Here is a 22292-nt window from a genome sequence, read left to right on the forward strand (position 1 = left end):
GCAAACCAAATCCAGTCTGTACCAAAGGAAGTTTTCACATTTTTAAAGAGTTTAAAACAACCAAAAAAAATAAATCAGAATACATCACAGAGACATATGTGGTCAGCAAAGCCCAAAATATCATCTGGCTCTGTACAGAAAAAGTTGCTAACCCTTGAACTAGAGTAGAGAGGGGTAGCTAGGTTGTAGTTGGATGAAGAATAAGTGGTTTATAAAGAGATACAAAAGTAATCAGAATCTTAACCGTAAACAGAAGGAGAATGTAGGGAGTAGTTGGGGGAAAATGCAAAGCTGAATGAGTTTTTGTTATTGTTGTTTTGTTTAACAGGGAGGACAGAGTCATCAAAGAGGGAAAATCTGGAGCACTGACTTAGAGGCTTGGGAAAGATCAAAAACTAAACTGGAGTGATTAAGTTTAGAAAGCATTAATGACAGTCCTCTGTGACTTGAGAAAAAGAGCTGAAGAAGACTGAAAATACACAGGTTTAGGTTTTATGCTGGGAATTTACTGGAGTTAATGCCTGATTTTCCTTTTAAAGAGAGCTGAATGCAATGGTGTGTTAGGTGGCTTGAGACGAGTCATGACAGTTCGAAAAGTTCAAAACCTTTGATGGATTTCTGGCCAAAGTTTAAAGATACAGCAATATATTTAAAACACACACATACAAAGCAAACAGTAAGTTGTACTGAGTTGGGTGGCTAATGAATGTTCTACCTTTTTTCCTTTTAATGTTCTATAAAATGGTAATAAATAGTTAGAATTAAACATAGTAAAATTAGAACTCCCTAGAACAACAAGTTGACAATGACGATAATAACCAAAGAAGCACTGCTCTCATCGCTCATTATTGTTTGAGATTAGTCAGGTGTATTCTTATTTCAGCACTGATAACTTTATTCAACTGATAATAGTACTGATGAGAGAATCACTCAAGAATAAGCAGCATGTTTTATGTTAATTTTCTTTCTGATCTTAAGGTGCTCCAAAATGACAATACTTTGTACGTGACAGAAGCTCTTATTTTTATATTTTGAAAGAATGAATAGAAATGAGAGGTTCTAACTCAAGTTCAGCTTTGTGACTTAGTCATGAACATTCTGCCATTCTACATTACTATGCATCTGATAGCCTCAATATGTTTTGAATATTTTATTTTGCATAATGGACTCTTGGGACAGCTCTTGTTAAAAATCTCATTTATAAATATGAAAAAAATATGAAGTTTTTTAACCACTAATGAATATATACAAGGTTGCAGTATAATCACAGCTCTTTATGGTAACTATTATTATGTTAGTTTTTGTTATTTGTACTGGTAGCAATAATTTTACATTTTTTCTGGTCAGTGCTTACAGCATGGCCTAATTTATAGTCAATTATGTTGAATATTGTGGTGACTGACAATATTTTATGTAGTATGTAAATAAGGGAAAATTCACTATGCTATGTGGTACAGATATACTGTAATCTGTTTTATGTTTATAAAAATCTAAATGGAATAATGACTAAGCCAGGCCAGCTTTACTAATTCTTGTAATGTTGGTTCCTAGAAGCTTTCTGTATTCTTTCTTCCTGTTTTAATTTCATTTTATTGGCTAGTACAGAAAAGGTCAGCCATTATCTTTCTGGCTCTATTAACAATCAGTAGAAGATAAAAGCAAGACAGAACTTTTAATTCTATGCTTATTTTTGCCATTTGACTATACCTGTGGGTCTTTTGTCAAACTGGCTAAACAGCCTATATCCGTTGTAATGCAAAGAACTCACCTGTTCTTGATTATAACTTATGTGATATGTATGACTACTCTTAAATCTCTATTTTAATAGCATTTTTGTAGAACACATATATTATGAGAAGAAATGGTTCTGTGATTAAGTAAGTTTAGGAAATACATGGGTAAAATAAATAAGGTTCTATGCTGTGAGATTTAACTGAGACTTTAGTAAGGTTTGGGGAATGTCATACTTGTTTTTACAAACTTATTTGATCATGGAGGCTCTCTTTCATCTCACAGGACCAATGTTCCTCAGAACATACTTTTCGAAATGCCAAACTGCTAATTCTAAAATGTGCTATCGCTTTGACAATAATTCTAACATTTATATTGTTTCCTGTAATTATGATTTCACAGCACTAAAGAATTGTGTTTTATGTATACATATAAAACCTAAGTTTTTTTTTTTTTTTTTTTGCGGTACGCGGGCCTCTCACTGTTGTGGCCTCTCCCGTTGCAGAGCACAGGCTCCGGACGCGCAGGCTCAGCGGCCATGGCTCACGTGCCCAGCCGCTCCGCGGCATGTGGGAGCCCCCCGGACCAGGGCACGAACCCGTGTCCCCTGCATCGGCAGGCGGACTCTCAACCACTGCGCCACCAGGGAAGCCCGAAACCTAACTATTTTAAACACTTAAAATGTCAAACATAGCCAAATATAAAATGCCATTATTCTTTTTTGTAACAATTTTTTGAGGTATAGTGAATTTACGGTGCTGTGTTAGTTTCAGATGAGGACAAAGTGATTCATCCACACACACACAACACACACACACACACACACACACACACACACATATATATTTTTTCTTTTTCAGGCAAAATGCCGTTATTCTTGACACTTTTCCCCTGACTCTTAGAGTTCAATATATCACTGACTTGTTGCTCGTACTCTCCTGTAGCTTTTCAGCCTCTCTCTCTCCTCTGCCACTGTAACTGCTGCAAACCAGACTCCCGACAGTTTCCATATGGGCTCTTTCAACAGACCCCCAGTTCCACTCATCCCTACAAGTTCTTACCATGGCTAGTGATTTTTCTAACACATAATAAGTCTTATAATGTTTCTTTTCTCTTTCTAGAACAGTTCTGATACACAGTATATTCTCCATAAAGGTCTGTTGGATGATTAAATAAACTACGCTTGCCAAGACCATGCTACTATAAAATGGTGTTCCACAGTCAGCACATAACACAAACATTTCACTTGGTTGAAATTACCCCATAAATTGACTTGAATCCAAGACAATCAAGATATACCCTCTCCTGCTTCTGCCGCTCCTGGTGCTGCTTGTGTGCTCGTTCCGTGCGGACCTGGTACCTCTTTTGTGAAGTGGCAGCTGAAGAGACTCCGGCGCTCGCCATGGCCAACGAAAAGCCCAAGGAAGGAGTCAAGACTGAGAACAACGATCATATTAATTTGAAGGTGGAGGGGCAGGATGGTTCTGTGGTGCAGTTTAAGAGTAAGAGGCATATGCCACTTAGTAAACTAATGAAAGCCTACTGTGAACACAGGGTTTGTCAATGAGGCAGATCAGATTCTGATTTGATGGGCAGCCAATCAGTGAAGCAGACACATCTGTAGAGGTGCCCGAGGTTGTTTTGTATTCAAAATTACCAGTTTTTAGAAAGAACTTTTCATGGTTGGAAATGGAGGATGAAGATACAATTGATGTGTTCTGGCAGCAGACAGGAGGTGTCTACTAAAAAGTGAACCTGCTACTTTACTCCAGAATTCTGTTCCTCTAGACCAAGAAGACATTCTAAATTAGAAAACCACAATTAGGTTCCACCACATCCTGACCACTCCAGTATAGCTTTCTCCACTCTTTCATTTTCCCCACCCCCATTCCTTTATTGTACCTAAAGTAACTGATATATGTGTACAAGCATATTGCATTTTTTAAACTAAATGGCCAATGGTATGTTTTGATCGACATCAAATGGAGTTGGGATGGAGAAAAATACTGGTTCTGTGAAAATAGCCCCTTTTCTCCATTAGTGGCGTGCTCATTCAGTTCTTATCTTTATATTCCAGTAAGTTATTTTGCTCTCACTGTTTCTTTTTTTTTTTTAAAAAAAGAACATAAAAATCCTTGCATACCTTCCCTGATTGGAGAATTTTAATGTTTTTCACTTATTTGTCTTTAAGTAGGGATAAATTACTCTAAAATAAATAAATCCTAGATAGTTTTCCCTTCAAGTGTCTTGCCGTTTAAATAAACTTCCTGTTTAAAATGGGGAAAAAAAAAGATATACCCTCCCAATAAATCCATGTAAGCCTATGTTTTTTTTTTCTTTCTGGGATTGAAATCTTTGCTGTTTCTCTGATTACCAGGAATCACTGTTGCTTTATATTTAGAGACACTATTATGTGTAAGATATGTATCTTTAAACATTGGAAATATATTTAATCATAAGATTTTTACAATCTGAGAGCCAGTCACATGGACACTGAGTTCCACTGAGGGAATGGCAAACTCATACCTACCATTTCACAGTAGCAAATCCTTGCTAACATTTTATCCATCTGTAGCATACCCTCACTGAGAGAGCGAAATCACCCACGCAGTTTAATTTTGTATTATTTTCCTTGTTCCCTCTTTTCCTGTTTGTTTTTTTAAAAAACCTCTTTTGGATGAATTTGTATGGTTTGATTTGTACAAGTAAAATATGCCCATGCTGGAACTATACTGTGTATATTTGTGTTACTCTTGAACTATGATGTGGTGATACAACAGACAGATGTGGTTATCCCTAGGAAAATCAGCGGATGAGACTGAAATTAAACGTTAAGGCTGCTAGTGCAATAAAAAGGACTTCCCACCTATGGTTTAATCATGTGTGTGGGACGGAGGAAGAGGACTGAAGAAGAAGAACTGAGATACCTTCCCACTGAAGGTAGGAAGAACAGAAGAATCTCAAATCACTTACATTGTACATTGAAGAGGTACTTCTTAAATGTCCAGAGACTTTATATTATATACACTGCAGCCTTAAGCTACTCACAACTTCAAATCTCTCTTTTCACTTGTGGAATGTATAATTTATTATCAAATATGCTCTATAATGAAAATTATTATATAATGTATAAATTTTTCTCTGCAAGCAAGTTAGGTACTTTCAAAAGTGATGAATTCTTGCAGGTCACAAAAGAGCAATATGGTATATTAAATAGATGATTTACTAGATGTTGCCTGTGACTCCTTCAGGTTGAAAGAACTGCTGTACTTTACAAAAGTGCTGGTCCACTTCTAGTAAATTACCTATGCTCTGATATAGCCCGATTGAATATCCCAAATCATAAATCCTGGTATAGAGTGTGTCTGAAAGCTGTATCTCTCATGGAGTCTTTTTTTTTAAGAGAAGGACTTATGATAACCCTCTGTGATATGAATTTATAATGCAGACAGCTGTTATTCTCAGTATTGACTTTAAGAGTAAAATGACTATTGCTTTTCTCTCTCCTTTGTTCAAAATCTTCATCTTAGCAAAAATACCTAGCTATTCATTTCATGTGCCTCTTCATGTTTCCTATATAAGTAAACAAACTTCATTTTGTATATCTGCCTTAGATAATAAACCTCCCATAAGGCTATTTTATCATAATGGTAATAAATATTACTTTAAATTATAAACTATTACTCTAAGTCACATTTATTTTACTCTTCATTTTCCTCTGCACTGACACATTCGAATTATGTATGTGGAAAACTAAGAATAATATTGCTAAGGATAATAAAAAATATTGCTAAGGATAATAATCAATAATAATATTGCTAAAAATAATAATAAAATATTGCTAAGGATAATAATAAAAATATTGCTAAGGATAATAATAATTATAATAAATAGAGTTTTCTATTGTTTCATCTGTTCACTGAAAAGAAAAAGAGCAAAAATCAGTCTTCATGGGCTTCCCTGGTGGCGCAGTGGTTGAGAGTCCGCCTGCCGATGCAGGGGACACGGGTTCGTGCCCCGGTGTGGGAGGATCCCACATGCCGCGGAGCGGCTGGGTCCGTGAGCCATGGCCGCTGAGCCTGCGCGTCCGGAGCCTGTTGCTCCGCAACGGGAGAGGCCACAACAGTGAGAGGCCCGCGTACCGCAAAAAAAAAAAAAAAAAAAAAAAAAAAAAAATCAGTCTTCATAACTTGTGAATTAATTTTGTGTTCTAATTACGCACTCCTGTTTAACACTAAAAAAAAAAGTCCATCTTAACGTTATAATCAGTGGTTTATAAACCATTTTAATGACTCAGTAAGTCAACTTAGTACAATATGAGCTTCTATATCTTGTCACCTCACTTCACTAATTGCCTAGACTCATTCATCTGCTTTTGCTGGCTAGGAAAACATTACCTTCACCCTTCAGTGCTCTATGAGCTGTGTTCTCCATCACAGAGTACGTTCTTTGAAAAAGAAGAGTTCATTCTGTGACAAAGGTCTATGAATAGATATGTTCCTTTGATAGATCTCCCATGTTACCATATACAAATTCTGCTAAAACTAATGGTCTCATGGGTGTTGGTAGTTCATCTATGATACCTACGTCACTAATTTTTAACCTCATTTTCAAGATTGAGATAAAATTTACATACCATAAAATTCACCCTTTCAAAGTGTACAATTGAGTATCTTTTTAGCATATTCACAAAGCTGTGTAACCAACCCCACTATCTAATTTGAGAATATTTTTGTCATCCCCAAAGAATTCCTATACTAATTAGCAGTCACTCCCCATTTGCTCCACTCCCAAGACCCTAGAAATTACTAATCAATGATTTGTAGGAAACTGTATGAGAAGGCAAGTTCTTAAAATGATTTTAATCAAATTATTAGTGCATTTTTAAAACTACAATCCCTTTTCATTGTTTACTTTATTTGTCATTGATTGTTAGTGATAGCTGTCTTTTATTATTAAAAAATTACTTAAGACAGCTAACATATTAGTATAAAGTAAGTTTAGAGAGAAAAAAAGAAACTTGTAACAATTTTTTAACTCCTACCTGCTTCTCACAAAAGCTGCTTTCTCAGGAAAGTTTTTTCCCTGTCTCTGGAGTAGCTCAGAAGCCCCCATCATACAGCATTCTATCAATTAGTTTCAGGACATTGATTACAACTTGTAATTATATATGTATTTGTATGGCTCTTTGATTAAGGTCTGTTTCTATCTCTTGACTCCATGATCAATTAAGTCAAAGTTTCCATGTCTTTTTTGCACACTGTTTATAACTCTGGAGCCTAGTGTAGGGTTTATGTATATAATGGACTTCTAATAAATATACACCATAAGTATTAGGAAGAATAAAATATACATTAGATTAATATCTTGCTGTTAACTAAATGCACAGCATGTAAAACTCATAGATTTTTCAAACCCTTTGTTTAGGGTAGCACAACAAATGCAATATAAAAGCCAAAGCTTTGGAATCAGAAAGGTGTAGTTTTGAATTCCAGCTTCACTATTTACTGACTGAGTAGCCTCTCTTACTGAAGAGAAGAAAATTCAAACTGGAAATGAAACAGGAGGTGTCTGTTCCATCTGGCATACGATGTGGTCTTAGATGAAATGAATTAAGAAACTCTCCTGACCTACTCCAGAATCTCCTGGAGGCGATATTATGAGGCTTTCATAAATGCCTTAGGAAGATAAACTAACCTCATCAATCCCGGAAGGAATACAAAACTTAGAGAAAGGGCAGGAGGAACTTTCCTGGTGTTTCTACCAAAACTTTTCCCTTGAGAGAGACAGGGATGCCTTTTTTTTTTTTTTTTTTTCTTTGTGTTATGCGGGCCTCTCACTGATGTGGCCTCTCCCGTTGCGGAGCACAGGCTCCGGACGCGCAGGCTCAGCGGCCATGGCTCACTGGCCCAGCCGCTCTGCGGCATGTGGGACCTTCCCGGACCAGGGCACGAACCCGTGTCCCCTGCATCGGCAGGCGGACTCTCAACCACTGCACCACCAGGGAAGCCCTCTCTGGATTCTCTATCCTTTAGAAGTCAGGGGGAAACAAGAGCTAACAGTACTAGTGAAAGGGAGCAGAAATTCTCTCATCTTCCCCCTTTTCTTATAATTCAGGGGTTTCTTTCCCTTGTTCCATAAATTTGGATAGGGAAAGATATCTATATTTTCATTAGACCCTAACTAATTTTTTATAATTTTAGCATTTCCTTTAATTTCAAATGTAAGCAACAAATTACATTAGCATTAGAAGTAAATGGGACTTTGTTGCCAAATCACATATTTTTTTAATATATATAATTATTGCCGATACCTCAAAATATTGTTTATGCTCATCACTACTAAAAATTATAGTAGGTACTAGAGTCTTGCTGCTGGAACTTCGAATTTAAGGCATTAATTAAGAAGTACATATATTATTACATCAAAAATGTATTTTTTCAATTATAGATTTTATGTACTTTGATAACTATATTTCAATATTATTGGTTTTTCTTTCAAGCCTACATGATTTATTTTACTTTATACATTTAAAAAGATGTTTTTAAGGTCCATAGGCTTCATCAGAGTACACACACACACACACACACACGAAAGGAACCTCTACTATTCTAATTAGATTCCTCCCAAACCACCTGTCCTTGTGATTTTCTATCTACTCTTTTTCTTAAGGAAGATTGGTTCAGAGACTGTTGCTTTGGCCTAAGAAGATCTGGAAAATATTAGTTGCATTGGAGGACCCTTTCTTTTCTGCTCTTTTGTCTCCTTTCCTAATAGGACTGATAAATTCTTCCCAGCATCAGAGAGGTCCTAAAACTCAGGTTTGGAACTTTGGGAGAAACAGCTAGTCTTAGAGTTGACTTATGCTTGAAGTTATTTAGAACCATAGCCTACATATGGTTCAGATTTACTCACTAACTCTCCCATGTGGCTCAATCTAACTCACTCAATGTGTTTTGGGGTTAGGAACCAACTTCCCTGTTGCTCAGAGAGCTCTCTTTTGTCACCTTTTATGTATATATCTCCCCCAAGAATCTTGGAATGAATGGTTCACTGGTTAAAGTATAAGTATAAAATGAAATTTTCTGTTTTTAATAAAGAGAAGGGAAGCAGTAATCTCCCTCTCCCCTCTTTTACAGTGTCTCTTTGAAAACACAGTAGACCAATCTTTTCATTTTACAGTCAAGGCTTCCAGCCGTCTGACCTTTGAAACTATAAACACATACTTCTGAAATTAACTCAGAGTTCTTACAAGATATACTCACAAGGTATGCAAGAGAAAAGGTACACCAATTTGTCTCTCAAGGAGATAAAAGAAGTGTTATTTGTTCTTTCTTTACTGTATACATTTGTGTGAGATTCTGTCTTGTCTTTATGGTATCTTTCACAGACTGCCTGCAATGTGAATTGTATTCCAGATATACTTATTCAATTTAAAAATTGCTTCCTTTAACTTCTAGGTTTTGTGGAATGAACTTTGTTAGCAGACTTTTTGTTTCCCCAGTAGAAGAAAAGATTTGGCTATCTTTAGATCTTTTGTCCTATTACCTTAATACAATTTTAATCTCACCATGACTTCTAATGGTTACTGTTACACGCTTTGCTTTCTTCATCTGTAAGGAGAGAATTGCTGGGTTGATCCAACTTTCTGTGTAAATTTTTTTTCTTATTTTTCTGCAAAAACTGGCAATACATTAGGAAGGCATATTTGAGGTCTGACTTAAATATAGACTAGATGGTAGTGGAGAAGGGGGGCATCTTAGTATGATGAGAGGCCATGCAACTACCCATGTGGAGACATGGTGTAGTGACTGAGATGCCAAAAGCACGGAAAATAAAAATGGTTTAAATAGGAGCTCCAAGTCTGTGGTCACAAGAAAATATGCTCTGAATTATAGGTATTGATTTGCAATTGAACTGCTTGTCACATGGGCAGCTCTATATATGGTATGCTCCAGAATCCAAACCGGCAGGGATTTATTAATAACAATGTTAATGATTCTCTAAAGGAGCATGCAGGAGGCCAACTGGAATGATAATGTATGTAAGAGTGCCTGAAAACTAGCAGGTGCTCAATAACATCAGCTTCCCTTCCTGTTTCCTTTCATATACGTTTCCTCCTATCATATGAAAACGAAGTGTGCTTTGGTTTTATCCCAATACTACCTTAACTTTTTTCAACACAGAATGTATTACACTTCTTTGTAGAACACGGTTCTGACAAGTAATTTGTGTATTATGTCTGTGAACAAAATTCCTATGTGTAGCTGATTAAAGGCGGATATTTGATGATACTTTAAAACAATTTAACTCTAGGCCCTTTTCCCATGAATCTTTCATCTACATGCTTTAGTTATATCACATACTTAAATGAAATCAAATGCTAAATGGCTTAGTATATTAGACTAGATAACCTCTATATGCATTTATAATGGAATGGGGTCTAGACTCGTTTCACATCTCAAAAAAATTGTGTAAACCTCAAGGATATTTGAAATAAGGAATTAGCCTAAGGCAAATTATGCCATTTAAACAGAAGATCTGGAATAAAAGTTCAATTATTTAGTTCTTCATAAAAAATATGATTTAATTAAAAGTAGGTCATATGAGGTTACTAATGAGAGATAACTCTAAAGTTGGAAAGCTACAATCACAAAATGAACTTTTGCTTTGTTTCAAAACTTTCTCTTCAGTTGCTAGGGTAAGAGAGCTCTCCTTTTAAAAGCTTTTATCATTTCACATGCAGTTGGAAGTTGAATAAACAGTGGTGTCAGATGACTACTGGATGTCTAAGTTTAACATAGTTGTGTTCATGCACTTTGATCAGTCGTACAGGTCATTGGCGATTCAGTTAATTTTTTTCCAGAATCCAGGATTTATGTTAACATGAGCAAAACAAAGGTGTTAAAAATAACGTTGCAGATTTAAAAGAGAACTGAGTTAATGACTATATCTATTAAGGCATGTGTATTCTGTGCAGAGCTATATTTCAAATGAAATGCAAAAATCCATTTCAGGTGAACACTTTTATATCAGTTATTGGTAGGAATTTACCTTTTCTTAATTCTCATACCTAGCCTAAAGGAAGATTACAGAAATAAGTGGAGAATCCAAAATCTCACACTTTTCCTGGTGCCATGTATTCATTCATGAAGCATTTAAACAACTAGTATGTTGGTTAAGAGCCAGGCATTCTTAGGCTCTAGAGATATAAAAAGATCAATAGAAGGTCATTTGTAGAATTGCTCAGCCTACCTTTAGGGCAGTGATTAAGAGCATGGACTCCTAAACAAGACTGCTAGGCAAGTATGACTCTGAGCAACTACCTAAATCTCTCTTTGTCTTGGTTTCCTCATGTGTAAAATGAGAATTTTAGCAGTCCCTAATTCTTGGGGTTGTGGTGAGATATAAAATAATATGTATATAAAACTTCAAACTGTGTTCAATACAGATAAGCTATTATCTCCTCCTCATGCACACTTTGCCTATTGAGCTGCTTACCAACATTCCTGTTTACTCTTGCTCCTACATTTTTATATATGCTGAACCCTAGGTGTGAAGTATAACATCTCATGCCTTGTGTCTCACCTGGTTCCTTCTTAATTATACTTTTAAGACTCAGTTCATGTATCACTTTCATAAGGAAGACTTCCCTGATCTCTCTTTGTAACTGGGTCAGAGGCACCTCCATGCTGCTCTTACGATACTCTACTTTTATTTCTAGCAATGTACCTTATCTGTCTGTATCTCATCAGATTGTAAACTCTCCAGGAGGGAAGGACTATATTGAATTCATGTCTTTATCCCTAATAGTTAGTACAGGACCAGGTATATAGATACACCTAAACACCTGAGAAAAAAGGAATGAATGATACTCTCTCTTTAGAATAACTGGCAAACTACTGATTCTTTAACCGTCCAAATGCGTTTATTCTTAGGGTCTTATCATTATAATTATATATTATTTGGGTGCTCACTGTAGGCTACAGCAGTAGAAAAGATCGAGAACATTGCATTGGTCCAGTTACAGAATAAAAAATCATGGCAATGTACAGCATGGTGACTATAGTTAATACTACTGTATTGCATACATAAAAGTTGCCAAGAGAATAGATCTTAAAAGTCCTCATCGCAAGAAAAAAAAATTGTATATATGTATGGTGACAAATATTAACTAGACATACTGTGGTGATCATTTTACGATACATATAAATATCAAACCATTATTTGTATACCTGAAACTAATGTTAGATGTCAATTATGCCTCAGTCAATCAATCAACAAAATTATTGCATTGGTACTGTTGTCAGTATTCCCAAATTTAATGATTTACATATCAGAGATATCTTTACCCAGGATACACTGTTTCAATTTTAGATACATTGATTTCATCCTGGGAGCTTTGGGGAGTCAGGAGAAAGTAAATAGAAATGGCTTTTCTACTAAAAAGACAAGTGATCATATGCCTACAAGAAGTGAAAAAGCTAGCCAGCCAGAGAGCTGGGGGAAAAGCTTTAGGCAGAAAGGACAAGGAGTGCAAAAGCCCTGAGGCAGAAGTGTGATGAGTGCTTTGAAGAACCATCCAGGAGGCCAGTGTGGCTCAAAGAATAAAGTAAAAAGGGAAAATATTTAGGAAGGTCAGGTTGTATATAGGTAGATTAAGTAGAGCTTTATATTATATGATCTTTGGCATTTTTTCAGATTTAGGAAGCACTGATAGATTTTGAGTAAATATGTGATATAATGTGATGTATGGTTTAAAGATTACTTTTCTGTGTTCAGAAGAGACTGCATGGGGAAACAAGAAAATGACAGAAACTAGTTAGGAGAGAGGTTAAGAGGTAAGAGATGACTGGTGCCCTAGATCAGGGTAGAGATGTATTTATATAAACAAATGGAATACCATTAGGTGAAATAAATCAAGTAATGAATATTAAGGGAAAATATGGATTCTGTCACCATTTGTGTTTTAATACATTTACCTAGTATTGAATCAGATCATGGATAAGAATGCTATATGGCTTCTCTTTTAATCCAGTATGTCTATAGATAAAATATCTCAGGGTTTCAACAGATATGAAAATTATGAAAAATAAGAAGAGAAGAAATTATGTTCCAAACACATTTTTTTTTATCACAAAGTGAATTGCAGGTACAGATATCCGGTTCTGCCATCATTTAATATATGTGACATTCTCACGAGATCAACTGCAGGATTTCTCAACATTGAGAAGGACCCACCACAGGATGCTATCATTCTGGATCTACTTGTGACAAATATAATCTCGCAGTGTCCAACATAAGCTCTTAAAAATATCTTCTTCAGATTTAAAATGTACACTTAATCCTGAACCATGATAAAAATCTATCTTCTGATGGCATTAAGGATCACAGTCTAATAGCTAACTCCCTACTCATGTACTCTGCGACAAAGGCTACCAGTCAGTCAAAATTTCCTGCTCCCATTATCAGAGACTTTTGTCAGGATTCCTTCCATGGGGTAAGACTTAGCATAAAAAGCAGCAAAGACTGGCAAGCTAATTCTCAAACATGGATGAAATTACAAATAGAGGCATAAGCAAATTAATACATGACAAAGGCAATTACTAGAATAACCAAAAATAATATAACTGAAACACTGAAGAGAGGAGCTGCGGATGTGACATAACTACTTATCTTTTATATCAGGGAATCAGTAGATATTGTCTAATATTGGTAAATCAAGGAACAGAGCTTCATGTTATGCAGAGTCACAGAGAGGGCCATCAGAGAAAATAGAAATTATTAGAAAACTCAGCTGAGGAATAGGAGAATAGAGAGGGATAGGACAGATGAACATTGATTTATATTGCTTTAAATGGTACGCTTCTCTGTATTCTTAATTATCATATGCACATTTTACTTTGATTAAAAAATACAAAATTTATCTTAAAAGGAATTTATGCTTATAAAGAACAAACCCTTCTAGCTCTATTGCACATGATTTATGCACTAATTTTGACTTTTAAAGTATTAATTTATTAAATCTGAAAGTCAGTGAGTCCTGTATATTTTGGATTTCTGTATAATCACCATAAGGGAAAACAAATAGATGCATATGAACCTGATCAAGAAACTAAAATGTATTAAGCTCTCCTTAGTGTGTGACAGTAACAGCCACAGGACTAAACACTTTAAATAAGTTATTTAAAATAATTCTCCCAACAAATTTGCAAATTACACAATATTATCTCATGCTTAGATATGCAAAATAAATACATTGAACAAGGTCACATAGTTGACCCAGGCTTTTTCCTGGTCTTAAAATCATTGTTTACAGTTAAGTATATCTAGTTCTAAAAAACGGGCTTTCCTTTTCTCTCTGCTATAATAGAAATGATCAGTTATGGTCATATGTTTAAAATGAATGTACCTTAAATTAAAGCATTAATTAAATAACTTCTGAATTTTTTTTTTCTTTTTTTTTTTTTTTGTGGTACACGGGCTTCTCACCACTGTGGCCTCTCCTGTTGCGGAGCACAGATTGCGGACGCGCAGGCTCAGCGGCCATGGCTCACTGGCCCAGCTGCTCCGCGGCATGTGGGATCTTCCCAGACCAGGGCACGAACCTGTGTCCCCTGCATCGGCAGGCGGACTCTCAACCACTGCGCCACCAGGGAATCCCAACTTCTGATTTTTATATCTTACCATTATAACTAAAAGTCTGATGATAACCGTTGTAAGTGATGGTAAAAATTATTCTCTTTTAAGAAATTTTAAAATATCAACTCCTGTGCTATTTTTAGGAATGAGTGAATGTGTATTCATATAATAACATTAATAAATTAGATTTAATTAATATTGAAATGACAAAAATGTACTAGTTCAACTAAAACATAACATACAATGCAAAGTGCAATGCATGTTTTCCAGTGATATGCTTCTTTTAGAACATTGTATTAAAAATCACATGTATTAACATGCCAGTATTTGCTGGGAACTTTACTAGGCCCTCTGCATGTATTGTGATTAATAGCTTAATCTTCACAATAATCTATTGAGTTAATAACTATTACTTTAAAGATTTAAAAGGCTTTAAAGGTTTAAAAATCAAGGTTCAGCTTGCTTCAGTTTATAGATACAGTAAGAGGACATGAACTCAGGTCTGCTCTTCCCTCCAAATTGTCTGTAGATAGTACTGTTCAACCAACATGAAATATACTTAACTGGGCTATAATTGACCCATGAAACATTGGAAATATTGGAAAGACATAGGATTATCTTAGGCGAGCATATTATTTGTGAATGCAATATATTTTGGAGCTCCTGCCTTTCCCACTTAAGTCACTGAAGTCTACCTAGTTAACTATTTATTCCAGTGATTAACACTTAGCTTCTTGATCTGTAGTTTTCTGTATTCTTTGATTTTTCCCCATCAGATTTTTGATTATTTCTTTTCTGGCTCCTGGAAATTTTCTATGGTTTCTTAATGATTACTGACAGTAAATTGTGAAAAGTGTTTTTCTAAGTTTAGTACGCTTTTCTGCGTATAAACAGATTTCTCCTTTGTATGGCTCTAAATTCTAAGATAATAAATCACTCTTTCTCTTACATTTCCTATAAACATCCATGTCATCAATTATTTTTTTCTCTTTGTCAGGATTAAATCCAAAGTAATTATTTCTCTTTTTATTCCCTTTAACTTCTGATGGATGAAATCATTAATTCAAGAATTAACCAATTGTTCTGATATTAATAGAATGACCATTTAGTAGCTACCTATCTTTTCTTAATTTCTTATAACAACATTTTGAAGCAAAGATTTCAATTATCCATGTTTTACAAATGAGAGACGATATGCTTAGAGAGGTCAAATGACTTGTGTAACTCAGAAATCACATACATATAATTCAAATGGATGAATACATTATATAACTAAGAAAAATTACCATGTGTATTAGTCCCCAAAAATCCAAACTTTTAATCATCAGATCAGAGTTGCTGGGTTTTCCTGTTCCACTGAAATTCACAGTAATACATACACTTTATATCATTGCAAACATATACATACACACCTACATGCACACACACTCAAATATGGGTATATATTTATTTACTGCACTTTATTTATCTCTGTATATATAACTGAAAACAGTTCCAGAAAACAATATCCTTACTACGTTCTTTGAATTATAATGTTTTTGTCTTTATCTTTTATTTTATTTTATTCAACTTTATATCAATTATAAAAATGCTAGTCACAATCCAGTGAATTGATTTTATGACTCACTGGTGGTGACACATAGTTTGGAAAATCTGCCCTGAATGATATCATTCCCATGTCAATTTTGTACAATGCGTTAGGATCATTCAACTGACCAGGGAGTCTGTGGTAACTTCCCATGGTGATATCATTGTTTCTCCTTACTAAACTGTATTTTGCACTGTATCTCTATCTTCAATAATAAACAGTTATAAAAGAAAGACAAATATCATACGGTATCACTTATACGTGGAATCTTTAAAAAGGGTAAAATGAACTTATCTCAAAACAAATAGAGTCACAGAAAACAAACTTATGGTTACCAGGGGGTAAGGTGGGGAGGGATAAATTGGGAGAATGGGATTGACATATACTCACTACTATATATAAAATAGTTAACTAATAAGGACCTACTATATAGCACAGGGAACTCTACTCAGTACTCTGTAATGGCCTATATGGGAAAAGAATCTAAAAAAGAATGGACATATGTATATGTGTAACTGATTCACTAGCAACAGTGAGACTACCAATAAGATGACAGTGCTTATTAGCAAAGTTGATTGCAATGGGATATCAATTAAAAAGATATAAATGAAAAAGCCAAAGATTTGAGGATTCAATACAATTGTTAAATGTCACATGACTTTTAGATTTGTCAAAATCCTTAATTTTGATACACTGCACATTTCAGCTTCAAAAGAAAACAAAAATCAAAAACTTGGTTTTCTAGCCAAAAAAAAAATAGAGTTATGTATAAGTATGTGATTTTTGAACATGCAGTATTAGGCTTTTACTAGTAAAATTGTTTTATTTAGTTATAATACCCATCTCCAAGAGCTTGAAGTTAAAATTACCAGGGTCTGCAACTGAGTTGTACGTAACTTTCCTTGAGAATGACTTGTTTTTCATTAAAATAATTTTTAAACCACTCTGTGTTCCACTTCTGTGTAACACTCTGATATGGGTTTTTGGAAAGGCCACTCGAAACCAGCTTTATGAAATGGTGGATTGGCCCTTATTTTGGAAAATCCTCCAGTTATTTATCAAGAAATATATATCCATGAATTTCTGAACCATCATCATTAAGACCTGCTTCATTGTTAACTGGGGACTCCCACAGTTTCCCTTCTTTTGTCCACTAGGTCATCTGTTCAAAACCATTCTGAAAGGGCTGTTCATTTATTGTGGCTAACTGCTTAGCAAATTCCATATCCCAAGTGAAGGTGATGTTTCTGTTTCAGGTGCCTCTTTTAACTGCCTTAATCTCAAAGATATTAAGTCTCTTCTTGAATATATTTTTCCTAAGATTTTTTTCTAGGATAAGTGATCTTCTCCTGGCTATGATCATTGTCAGGTCCTTCAGCACGCTGAAACTGATGCACTGGTCTTGTAGTAACTCTAGCTGTAGTAGATCTGGCAACGTTCATATCTGATATTATGTTACTGAAACTAATTTTAGGTATTTCTCCATCTTTTTGTGCCCTTGGGTCTTCCTCATGCTGCTGGAGCTGCCTGAGTAGCTCCAATTTGGTCATTGTTTTTAGACAACCTATTCTTAGGAAAAGCGTCTATTTTTCTATATCCCTATTTCAGATAAAGATTTATCACTGAATTTTGATAATATTTGTTATTGCATTTATCTACTTTTGTTGAAATGTCAGTTTCAGTGTGTCTGTTCCTCATTTACTCAGTCAGTATTTCCTGAGTACCTGAAGTGTCAGGTACTCCTTTAAATCCTGAGGGCACACAAATGAACAGAAGAGGCAATATCCCTGCTCTCAGAGAGCTGGCATACTATAACGTGCACATTGCTTTAGAGACACCTGGGAATATGAGCATTTTTTCAAAACCATTTCTTTACAGAATCCAATTTTTAAATCCTTGATAAAATCTCTGCATTGCCTATACCACACTTGTAGACTGTGTTTTAAATGGTTGATTAAAAAAAAAAAAAACAGAAGCAGGTTTAAACATTTCTTAATTCTTTCTAATAATAAAAACTCAGCCAAAAAGTATTTTCTTACCATGACAACTTGGTAAGGCTCTATTCCATCCAGGTCTTCCATCATCTCCTATGATACAGGTGAGTGTTGAATAACCTTGAAGAACATAGCCAGCATCACAGTAATAGGTGACTGTTGACCCTAATTTATAATCCATTCCAAGTCTGGTGCCATTCATTATGTTGCCTGGATCAAAGCAGGACTCTCGGAGTTTTGCTGTAAAACAATGTTGATATAAAATTAGTTACTTTAAAATACAATATTCTATGAAACTTTTAATATTTCTTCATTTCTACCTCTAGATAAAACAGAAAGCACCAACACCCTTTCTGCCTCTGTTTGAGGGCTCAAAGTACAAAGTAGTCCTTAACCATATCTGACGTTTTGCTAATTCACATTGATTAGTAAAAGATAAAATTCTTCATTGGTCTTTTCATTAAAATCAGTATCTAATATTTATGGTCAAACAGGGTTTTGTGGTTTATTATAAATTATGTGCTATAATCCATGCATAAGTATTTTAAATGAATTATTTTGGAAAAGAACTTATTTCTTTATTTAATATTTCATTATTTAAAAGATCTTCCCCCCAATTGATGTACACTCATTCCATGTGACTGAACATAGATACAGTACTACTGCCTATGTTGATCTCAGTTCATCACTATGAAGAAAGTAAAAGCCCCTATGTCTCTGCCCTGATACCATTTCTCTTAACCTACCTCATTCCCCACATTTCTGTCAGAGGTCTGCCCATTAAAACAGAGTAACAAAATCTTTATAATATCCAAACCATGATCTTTTTGGACAGAGAGTCTATGTCAAAGCCAATAACTTTCAAAGCTAATAGTAACAGACAAATTGAAAAGTAAAGTCCATTCACAACAAAGAACTGTCTTCTGTGGACCCAGGTAGTAAACTAGAGAGACTGAGAGAATATTTTGAAAATATGTAGAGAAACAGATCAGTTCATCCATTCTGGTAAAAAAGTAGTAGAACACTGTGTTGTTAACAGATCTGGGTAACACCTTAATATTTCCATTTTGTTATTATTATAGATTGCTTAAGAAATAAGAGAGATGAGCAATGTAAGGGCCATTGCAAATTCAAGATAACAAATGTGATTTTCTACATTAGAATTTATATTAATGGGAATTCAGGAGGTGGGTGTATCTTTGGATAGGACTTGTGGAATCACTGGAATTTAAGTCAACAATATCTTGGTGTTTGGCTATTACAGAAATCATATTGTTATAATATATCAAAATCTGATTTATTTTAACAGAAAAAATATTTTTATTCCATTCATTAAAGTTTGCAGAGTTCAAAGTGCTTCAACATTTATAGGAAATGATGAGAAATTTATGCTTTAGGAAAAAATACTTCAGTAGACTTCTCTGAATTCAACTAAAGAGGAAGCGGTGGGGGACTCTCCTGGTGGCACAGTGGTTGAGAATCTGCCTGCCAATGCAGGGGACATGGGTTCGAGCTCTGTCCGGGAAGATCCCACATGCCGCAGAGCAACTAAGCCCGTGCACCATAACTGCTGAGCCTGTGCTCTACAGCCCACGAGCCACAACTACTGAAGCCCTGGCACCTAGAGCCGGTGCTCTGCAACAGGAGAAGCCACCATAATGAGAAGCATGCGCACCGCAGTGAAGAGTAGCCCCTGCTCGCCACAACTAGAGAAAGCCCGTGTGCAGCAACGAAGACCCAACGCAGCCCAAAAAAAAGAGGAAATGGTGGAAACAAACATTTACATGATTTTAATATTTAGAATACCAGAGGAATTAAAAAGGTCCACTTTTTTTCTTTCCTTCCTTCTTTCCAACAAATAAATACTTAAGAGTCCATTATCCAACTAACACCAGAAATACAGCAGTGGACAATGAAAAAATATTCTAGCCCTCATGGCTTTTACAGTCTATAAAGAAAATAACTAAATAAATATTTGTGATTGTGATGTGTGCTGCATAAGGAGAAGCATTCAGAACCTTCCTGAAGAACTGACATCTAACCTGAGCATTGAAGGGTAATGAGCAGACTAGGTGAAAGGGAGATGAGAGACATGAAGGGGGAAGTTGTATTAGAGCTTGTAAGTCCGATAAACCTGATTTCTGAGCTTCACTCCAAAACTAAATAACTTGATCTCCCAAAGGCATGTACAAGCATGCATACACACACCAGCACAAGAAATTTGTATTTCATATATCATATTCAGATCTCAATAAAAAATTGCTCCCCAGCCCAAGGAATTATATTTCTTCCCAGATAAAATATGCATATGATACTATTTTAAGGAAAGAACCAGTAGGTTCTTTGGTCACTAAGCATGAGGATTTGGTGTTGCAGAGGTTGGTTTGTTTAATTTTTAGGAATAAAACCTGACATTGATCCTTTTCTTAAATAAGCAGGAAAACACAATGTAATTTTTAGGCAGAACAGCAACGTAACACTTACAGCTGTCCTTCATGAAACTGAACTAAATCCCTTGAGAGAAAAGGATTGAAATTACTATTTAAAAGGATTAATCTCTTTGACAAGTCTAACTGCCTAACATTCATCTTTTGAAAAGTTTGCTTTTTTCAAAACTTCTTTAAAGTTCTCCCCAAATTTTCAGTGACATATCAGTGAATCTGTAATATGATACAAACCTCCTACTTTTGGAGGAAAGGGAAACATGGTTGACAAATTAAAAATATTCTTCTGTAATAATTTTATATTGCTAGCCTCATTTTGATAGTAGTCATTTATCTCATTATTATGTTTACATACTGCTTTAAATCCTTGAATTTAAAGGATTAGCTTTCTATGAATAGCTTTCTATGAATAATACTGCCCTTGTTTATTTCCCTGTATGCCACAGCAATTACATCTGGAAATTTTGAGAACATCTGGAGAATCCTTATATAAAGGACTAGGAAGCAGATGGAAAGATGATTTTAGTTTTAGAAAAAAAATGTGAGGCAGACAAGTTGATAGTATTTTAATGAATAATTAATTTAATAAAATAATCTATTTTATGAATAATTCATTTTATGAATCATTAAAATTTATGAATAAAAGTAATTTGCCTACTGAATAGATCCCAGGTAAAAGAGCCCCTTGCTTTATATTCTCCAAATAAAGCATATTAGATGATGTCTGCTGGAAGACAGAAGTGATCATAAGCAATAGAGCTTATATCTTAGCTATAGATTTGTTTTTCATTTTTACAAAAAAATTATTTTTCAGAATTTCTTCCACATGAAATTAAAGTATTGTAAATGCTTATTTTAATGAAAAAGTTTGACATTAGAACGCTGAAAAATGTGTCTTGAAGAAGGTCCAATGGGAAAAATTAAAGCTTTACTATGTTCTTGTTTTCATTTTATTAATAAAGACTTACAGATGTTATTATAATAAGGATAATATCTATATCATTATAAAGTTTTTATCATACTTTGCATCAGGCATGACAATAATTAAATAATGTTTGTTCAATTCACACTTAATGATTTATTTATAAATACATCCTTTTTTCTGGCCTAATAAGAACCATAAATAATAAATAAATAAATAAATAAATATATATATATATATATATATATATATATTTTTTTTTTTTTGCGGTACGCGGGCCTCTCACTGTTGTGGCCTCTCCCGTTGCAGAGCCCAGGCTCCGGACTCGCAGGCTCAGCGGCCATGGCTCACGGGCCTACCGCTCCGCGGCATGTGGGATCTTCCCGGACTGGGGCACAAACCCGTGTCCCCTGCATCGGCAGGCGGACTCTCAACCACTGGGCCACCAGGGAAGCCCCGAACCATAAATATTTTTACTGTTAAAGTTTAGTCTTCAATAAACTTCAAAGTTTATTCCCACTTAGAGGTATATACTCATGAAGGGACCATTATTATGAATAGTGTTATTCTGTGGATAATAAGTTATACATTATTTTTATTTTTGAGAAGTGACCACACTATATAATATTCAACTGTCTTTTATTTACAGAATAGAGCAGATGGGCAAATACCTTCTAGGATGAGTTCAGCAACTCCCAGAGCTAAACTCCCTTCAAGCTGTGTATGCATTGTAGTCCCCTCATATGATCATAATAAGTCCCGAGAGGCTCTCTCTATTGGCAGACCCATAGTTCACAGAGGGCCAGATTTCCCAAGGTGCTTTTTGAAAATAAATATAAACCACACATGTATCTCTTTTATTTTGGAAAACAGTGCTAAAATGTAAATTAAACAAGTGGTGCAGAACACCTCAGGGTAAAGCTGAAATGTAATAGGTTGCTCTATGAAAAGATGTATCTTACCTTAAAGTC

At 35.1% G+C, this 22292-nt stretch overlaps 2 protein-coding genes and 1 pseudogene across 4 annotated transcripts in view; 1 reads left to right on the forward strand and 2 right to left on the reverse strand.

Annotated features, from left to right (window-relative positions):
* Positions 1–22292, reverse strand: part of CSMD3 (CUB and Sushi multiple domains 3) — a 1083470-nt gene that overhangs the window by 257865 nt on the left and 803313 nt on the right. For all 3 annotated transcript variants that reach the window (XM_032609830.1, XM_032609829.1, XM_032609828.1), the window contains one exon: positions 18001–18195. In XM_032609830.1, coding sequence (XP_032465721.1) covers positions 18001–18195 — 195 coding nt within the window. The remainder of the gene's footprint in view (positions 1–18000; positions 18196–22292) is intronic.
* On the forward strand, positions 3063–3477 carry LOC116742699 (small ubiquitin-related modifier 2-like). The gene is made up of 2 exons (XM_032610539.1): positions 3063–3286; positions 3403–3477. Exons 1-2 carry the CDS (start codon positions 3134–3136, stop codon positions 3475–3477), a joined length of 228 nt encoding a protein of 75 aa, XP_032466430.1. The 5' UTR covers positions 3063–3133.
* On the reverse strand, positions 16827–17511 carry LOC116742688 (annotated as a pseudogene).

Source organism: Phocoena sinus, chromosome 17 (assembly GCF_008692025.1).
Source record: "Phocoena sinus isolate mPhoSin1 chromosome 17, mPhoSin1.pri, whole genome shotgun sequence".
In the NCBI taxonomy this organism is placed as follows: Eukaryota; Metazoa; Chordata; class Mammalia; order Artiodactyla; family Phocoenidae; genus Phocoena; species Phocoena sinus.

Bases quoted from the DNA above. Each gene is read 5' to 3' on its own strand.
- LOC116742699 (XM_032610539.1), top strand. From the start codon at position 3,134: ATGGCCAACGAAAAGCCCAAGGAAGGAGTCAAGACTGAGAACAACGAT. The intron at 3,287-3,402 runs GTTTGTCAATGA...GTTTTTAGAAAG, and splicing joins AAGCCTACTGTGAACACAGG to AACTTTTCATGGTTGGAAAT.